Genomic DNA, 7,513 nt, shown 5'->3' with positions numbered 1-7,513 from the left:
ATGTCTATAAAAAAACCTGCATTACGTCTAAATTAACTCATATAAATCAAATATAATTTCGTAAATTGCATCAACAATTATGAACAAAACAGCATCCGGTATTTATGCATTGCTTAATACAAAGAGCCGAATCGCCGATCACACAGATTGCATTTAAAAACATGAGACGCAGTGAAATAAAATAAACCTGCACAAATTCGCGTTGAGCGACCACTGATATTTAGATCATTTTATGTCAGTATCTGCTGTACGGTTATAAAGATCTCATTCATTTACATTACAAGCATCAGAATTTCATCATACAAATATCAGCATCTGCACCAAATTGCATATTTCTGCTCAGTTTGGGCCTTAGAATAAAACTGAGATGTTTTTCCTCCATATTCTCACTATATCAGACTGTATGAGCCATAAAAGCCTGATAGATCTAGGGCTGGGCGTTATAGCTAAAAAATATATCAACGATATATGTAACCTTTTTTAAAACAGAGCAATAGAAAAAAATGTTTACATTTAACCACTGTATTTGCATGACTTTCTTTGCATCTCTTGCATGAGACGCGAGTGCAGCAGTCATATTTGTCCGTCTAAAAAATGCGCTGAATATGCGTTCTGTGTGAATGGCTTGGTTTCAGTTTTAACCCATTCAAGATCTTCTCCGCATTGAGCTTCTATATTTCTCTAATATTTTGAATGCTTAACACAGCAGCGGCGCATCTCGTGGGCTAGACTAACAAAACATTCAAATGCAACAACGTCACTTACATCACCGCATCTCGGCGCCACTGATGACGCTCCCTGACGCACACCTAACATTCAAATGCAAATGTTTATTTTAAATTCGACTAATATTCATTTTTTATTCACAATCTCCTCACTCCAGCACTCATTTCAGCATGTGTTCGTGTGTGCTGTCTGCGTCACTCATAGTACGTGCCTATATCGTGCGCTATATCGAACATTTTTTATATCGTTATCGATGAAGGTGTACTGTCGATAAATATCGATACCGTTTTATCACCCAGGCCTAGATGGATCTCAACAAAAAACACTTATGTAAACTTTACTTTTTTAGATTTATTTAATTTTTTGTCTGCAGTTTCAATAAACTCTTCTGTTTCTAAATATTAGAAATGTATGACAAATGTATGACAAATATTACTATTATTATATATATATGACTATTAAATGACTTATTTCACGTCAAGCACTACAGGGTTAATAAATTGACATGTTTTAATATTTTATCTAATACAATAACATTCATACATTTCACATGTGATTTAAGTGTGTAAATACTTTGAGGCCGCTGTAGATCTGTGTGTGTGTGTGTGTGTGTGTGTATGAGTGTGTGAGAGTGTGTGTGTGTGTGTATGAGTGTGTGAACGTGTGTGTGTGTGTGTGAGTGTGTATGAGTGTGTGAGAGTGAGTGAGTGTGTGTGTGTGTACAAATTGAAAACTGCTAATTTGCTATAACTTTCTACTAAAATCAAGAAAGAAACTAAAACTAAAGTTGCAATGATGTGCACAAACAAACTCATCATTTATAAAATGACTACATCAACAACTGAACCACAGCAGCTATTCATAACATACTGAACACACGTCAGCAATCAAAATTATTTTCTTAAAACATCTTAAAATACACTTAAAACAAGATTAAGCTACATAAAATGACCTGCTTTCAGGCACTCAATCACAAGTGTTTTTCAACTGATTTTGTTGTAAAATAAGTTTTTAATTGGAAAACCTAAGGAAGATATGAGTTTTGCTCTGAAACAAAGGCTGAAAGTCTACTTTTATCTTTATGACCTGGATCTTTAGAGCTTGAATGAATTATTCAGTGAATTTGAAATATCTGGTAAAAGTGTCTTCAAAGTGAAGAACAGATCCGTCCACCAATAAGGTTTGATTTCCTGAAGCTACATGATTGAGAGTCGCCTGAACGAGATATTGATTTACAACATTGATTTAGCACAGCACAGTTAAACACACACACACACAGTCAAACACGAATGACACACTATTTCAGTTGGACAGTGTGCAGGTGAAACAGGGTCCAAGATGCAGCTCTCTGATTGGACGGTGCTGGAGGCAGAGGCGGAGCCAGCAGGCGTGCAGGGGGAGGGGCTCAGCATGCAGCCAATCAGTACACGGGCACGTTAAAGTACTCATGTCGGGGCTAAAGGAAAAACACACAAACACACACTGATGATGGTGCAGGCAAACACAGACACACAACTGCGAGATGCAGACGGACAGATGCGTGCAGGACGACAGACGACGTGCAAAACAACACAGGTGCTTCAACAAATCATCGACAGGCCACATAAACTCGTTCTGAGTGCGTTTACATGCACGATCTCACAGCGATTACTGGTAAAAACCGGTTAAGACAAACTGACACACTTAGGTTTTTAAGCATTACCTCATTTTCATGGTGCATCAGTCATTTTATTAAATATGAGCATGTTTATACATTTTGCATGTGTATTTTTAATTTTACATCAACACTGATGGAGGTGATGAGATTTATAATATTAATAGTTAATTAATTTTATTGCACATGTAAATGCACTTAATACACATTTTGGTCATAATTTTCTACAGTGCGATTGTTATATTTTAAAGGGGTGGTTGGCTGCTTTTTTTCTAGGCTTGATTGTGTCTATGGGGTGCAGTCTTACATGCCTTCATGCTTCGTTCTTTTTTTTTTAAAGCCATATTTTTCATATATTTGACCTTTATTCTACGCCGTCGTCTGGTTGACTTCCTGTTTCTATGATACCACTCCCTCCTAAATACGCAGTGGGCTCCGATTGGTTAGCTGGCCCGGTGTATTGTGATTTGTTAACCGTGTATTGCACGTTGTCCAGAAATGACACACCCCTTACTATTATGGGCAATAGTTGCATGTGCTCCGGTGGAAAAGCCGCGCAACATGGCCCCGCCCCTTTTGTTGTGTGTTCCCGGGGGCGGGGTTTATGTTAATTGCAGGGTTTGTGATGTCACCAACTCGGGAAGAAGCTCGTTGTAGTCCCTACCAGTCGTAATTGTAGGCATTAAACAGACTTTTCTTTAAAAGACAATATCTCCGTTTCCACTGAACTTTCAGTGTCGTAACATTACAGATATTGTTTATGCTCAAACAGCAACATTACACACTAACGCGGGGTTTATGTTAATTGCAGGGTTTGTGATGTCACCAACTCGGGAAGAAGCTCGTTGTAGTCCCTACCAGTCGTAATTGTAGGCATTAAACAGACTTTTCTTTAAAAGACAATATCTCCGTTTCCATTGAACTTTCAGTGTCGTAACATTACAGATATTGTTAATGCTCAAACAGCAACATTACACACTAACTAAAGTTAAAAAAGTAAAATCGCGATCAACCACCCCTTTAATTAGCCGTCGTGAGATTACAATAAATTACAAGAGGTTTGTTGTAGTGCAAGTACTGTAATTAATCTCAAATTCTGACTACAATAAAAACTGCCATTCAAAACTTTAATTTGAAAGAAAATAATAATAATTTGATGCATTCAATTGATTTTCAATGCAATACCTCAAAAATATTAATGAGCACAACTACATATAAAGTGAAAATTATTTAATATTAAATTATACCATTAATATTTATGACAAATATATAAATATTTTTACTAAATATGATCACTAACTGCACTAACGTTCAAATGTTTGGGGTGAGTATGATTTTATTTTTATTTTAAGAAATGAATGCATTATGCATTAAATTGATCAAAAGTGACAGTAAAGACATTTATAATATTACAAAAGATTTCGGTTTCAAATAAATGCAGCTCAATATTCAGCAAAGAATCCTGGAAAATCAAATGTATCACAGTTTCCACAAAAAAATATTGGGCAGCACAACTGTTTTGGGCATTGATAATAATCAGAAGTGTTTCTTTAGCAGCAAATCAGCATATTATTATGATTTCTGAAGATCATGTAACTCTGAAGACTGGAGTAATGATGCTCAAAGTACAGCTGCGCATCACAGGAATAAATTAAATTTTACAATATATTACAAGAAAAAATATCTATTTTAAACCACAAAAATATTTCACAATTTTTTTCTATATTTCTGACCAAATAAATGAAGTTCAGATGTTTATTAGTGACTTTTATTGTCATTTTAGTACGGTGTTGGTCCTGAAGCAAAACCAGTTGTAAACCATATCTCTCTACATTAACACACAGGATGGGGAACACCAATATAAACCATAAACTCAGAGCAGGAGGACCACAAAGACACACAAAACACGAGACAGGGCAGAATTACAAACCCGTCACACAAACACTCATTACAGCTACATTAAACGCACCATCTAGTGGTGTTTCTGCACTAACAACAGTGAAACCATTCTACAGATGGAAGGAAACCCAGACCTGAAGCGCGTCGATCTGAACCGGTTTAACTCTGGAAGAGTCCCGAGGACTCGGCCGACATGTTCGGACTCAAAACACCTGCAGGACATTCACAAACACACAGAACGGCAGCGTCATGACACTAGAGTTCACTTTCCAGCAGCTAACGGTGTCTGGATCCATCTCCAGATCCGTCTCACAGCTGCATCTACAGCAGGTTTCTCATCAAAGACTGATTCAGATGAACTCCAGCGCCTCGTCTGTCCTCTGGAATTAAGCTTTGAGCTCCGAGTCCGTGTGGAATTTCTTCTGCTCTTTCAGGAATGTTCCGGAGTGACTTTCCCGGGTCGAGCTCTCATTAGATTGAACGAGGGATTGTGTGCTTTCAATTAAAACCCTCTCAGCAAACAGAGGGAGGCATTTCAGGCGGCAGGGCGTCTGTTTGAAGTTTAAGACCTAAGCTTGAAATCGGTTTATTATTCTTTTTTTTTCCCCTCTCAAAATTAAACTACACAGAGAAAGTAAAGAATGGTAATCGGATTATTAAAACTAAATCATATGAAACCAGTCTGGGTGAAAACCACAAAAACGTGTTGAGGTCACATATTACATGCATACCAAAGAGAAAAATATTTGAAAATATGACACAAAAAAAAAAGATTCCTTTATTTTTAGGACTATTCATATTTTTTTATTAACTAATGAGAGCGATCCACCTGGGAAAGTAATTCCAGAACATTTCTGAAATAACAAAAGAAATGCTGTATTACAAGTAAAATAAAAACAAAAAAATATTTATATATATATTTATTTATTATACATTAACAAGTACGTTAAAATCTACTGAAAATTAAAATAAATAATATTAAAATAAATAATATATAATTTGCTGTTGAAAGGTTACATAAGATGTACTCGACTGTATAAAAAGTGAATATGATGTTTAAATTGAACAAAAATTTAAACAAGAACATCAGCAAAAGGCAGACAGCGAGGAAGAGAGAGAGAGATAGAGACGAGACAGAGAGATCACATCATAAAACACAAACCCCTTGCCGCATAATGCGATTTATTCTGATGCAGTGGGATATTTATGCAGCACCGAAGCCCCAAAATGAAAAGGAAGGCATTCATGTCTCATCCTCAGCTCACACGCACACAAATAATCTCTGCTCCTGCGCTGACAGAGCAACACACAGCTCACTGCAGGCATGAAATGCAGTTAAAACATCGCTAGTCATCCAGTGCCGGTTAGTTCCCATCAAGCATCATGTCAGAGGTCGACACACACACATCAAGAGCATCTGATTGTGGAGACGGGGTGCGTTTCTTTAATGCAACACATCTGCATTACATGCATGTATTCACAGAATGAGTTCAGCTCAATGTGTCATTGTGATGCAAACCAATAACTGAAGGCGTGACACAAATTACTATTACTGGCCCTTTAAGACTGATGCTGCAACCCAATTTGCATAGCATGCCAGATTAGGATTCACTTTCAAATCTTTTATTATGAAGCAAAATATGTAGTTTTAAATATATGGATTAGTACTGAATGGATTAGTGTACTAATCATTGCAGTACGCACTGAATACTATTTAATATAATACAATAAGCAGTGACAAATTACATTGCATGCTCACTATTTAATGTATTAAATTAAATACATTAATTGTATTAAATTTATGTTAAATTATTTCAACTAAATAATGTAATTAATGAATAATAATAATTATAATAATTCAATAATGTTCTTAATTCTACACTGGATTTTTATTTTTATTTACTTATTTACTTGGCAGTGTTTTGTCAACAATCCACCTGGAAAAGCAATTTTGAAACATTCCAAAAAGAACAAAAGAAACTTTTTTTAAACAAACAAACAGGCAGATAAAAGTACAACAAATATGATGCATTAAATTATATATTAATTATATTATAATGATATTATTTATATAATAATTTAATTATATTTAAGTCATTTGCTGAAAATTGATAATTAAATGCAAACCGATAACTTCAACCCAATTTATTAATCATATATGCCAAATTATGATTCACAATTATTTAAATGTTTTTTAAGCAAAAGCTGCAGTTTTTATATGGATTAGTTCAGAATGAATTACTAACTAGTTATTGCAAACTCTGAATTATTAGTTAATTCATAAATAATAATAAATAATTTTATAATTTTTCATAAATAATTAAGTGTAGAAACTATTTTCACTCAAAAATCGCTAGTAAATTTAGCAAATAATTACAAAGAAACAAACACACTGAATGAAATAAAATTTTGATGTAGAATGTCTAAAACATTATTTTCTTGCAAAATGTACTCTAATAATATTTGTTTTATTTATAACTTTGAAAAATAATTTTTACATGTAGACACCGAGTTGCTCGCTTTGGAAAAAACTATTTTGTGTATTAAGACATTATTTTATTTCTTGGTCCCAATCCCAGCGTACTGTCTTAATACAAACTCAAAAGTATATACTTCCACATACTTTTAGTCTGTGAACTGGGATGCAGCCTAAATCTTGTGACCAGGTCAAAGGTCAAGAGCTCCCCCTCACATCACCACGTCTCCTCCAATCAGAGCGAGCGAGAGCTTCGTCATGCCCAATCAGAATTCAGCTCAAGCAAAATCACACCATTTACCAATCGGCTGACAGGGTGGGCGGGACTCCGCTCCCTTATAAGATCTCCTCATTGGTCAAACCGCCCCAGTCTTCAGTCTGGCTCTACGGACAGAAACACCAGCCAATCAAACAGCCCGATTCCACAAAATGACCCCAAATCTGTTTCACAGGAGGCCAGAATTTCTTGGAATCGGATTAAGATCAACTGAATGAGAATGTGGTTACGGTGACTGAAAAAAGTGTAAAAACCGCACTACATCTCTGATTTTACTACTGAAGGTTACTATAGATCTGTGTCATCTTCGGTTTTCTCCCTCTTTCACCCCCGATCAAGACAGAGACCCACCCGCCATTTGTTTCAGTGTTTAAATAAATACTATTTGGCTTGCCACTGTTTTGAATGTTGTACGGAGAGACCGCACGCGAGTGTGTGTGTGTGTGTGTGTGTGACACTCGCGCTCTCTCTTTCCTTATGT

General features: G+C 35.8%; 1 protein-coding gene across 6 annotated transcripts in view; it reads right to left on the bottom strand.

The window, feature by feature from the left end:
- The window catches only part of LOC107694436 (AP-1 complex subunit sigma-2), a 29,839-nt gene that overhangs the window by 7,286 nt on the left and 15,040 nt on the right, over positions 1 to 7,513 (bottom strand). For 2 of the 6 annotated variants that reach the window (XM_016494135.1, XM_016494136.1), the window contains one exon: positions 1,378 to 2,182. The exons of 1 other annotated variant lie outside the window; for it this stretch is intronic. In XM_016494135.1, the coding sequence (XP_016349621.1) occupies positions 2,172 to 2,182 (11 nt within the window). In that variant the 3' untranslated portion in view covers positions 1,378 to 2,171. Of the gene's footprint in view, positions 1 to 1,377; positions 2,183 to 4,413; positions 4,492 to 6,790; positions 7,140 to 7,513 lie in introns of those variants that run through there. 3 more of the 6 variants (XM_016494132.1, XR_001634872.1, XM_016494134.1) reach the window with 3 other exon arrangements.

Source organism: Sinocyclocheilus anshuiensis, unplaced genomic scaffold (genome assembly GCF_001515605.1).
Source record: "Sinocyclocheilus anshuiensis isolate Anshui unplaced genomic scaffold, SAMN03320099.WGS_v1.1 scaffold1826, whole genome shotgun sequence".
NCBI classification, from domain to species: Eukaryota; Metazoa; Chordata; class Actinopteri; order Cypriniformes; family Cyprinidae; genus Sinocyclocheilus; species Sinocyclocheilus anshuiensis.
This window is presented reverse-complemented; position numbering and strand designations above follow the sequence as displayed.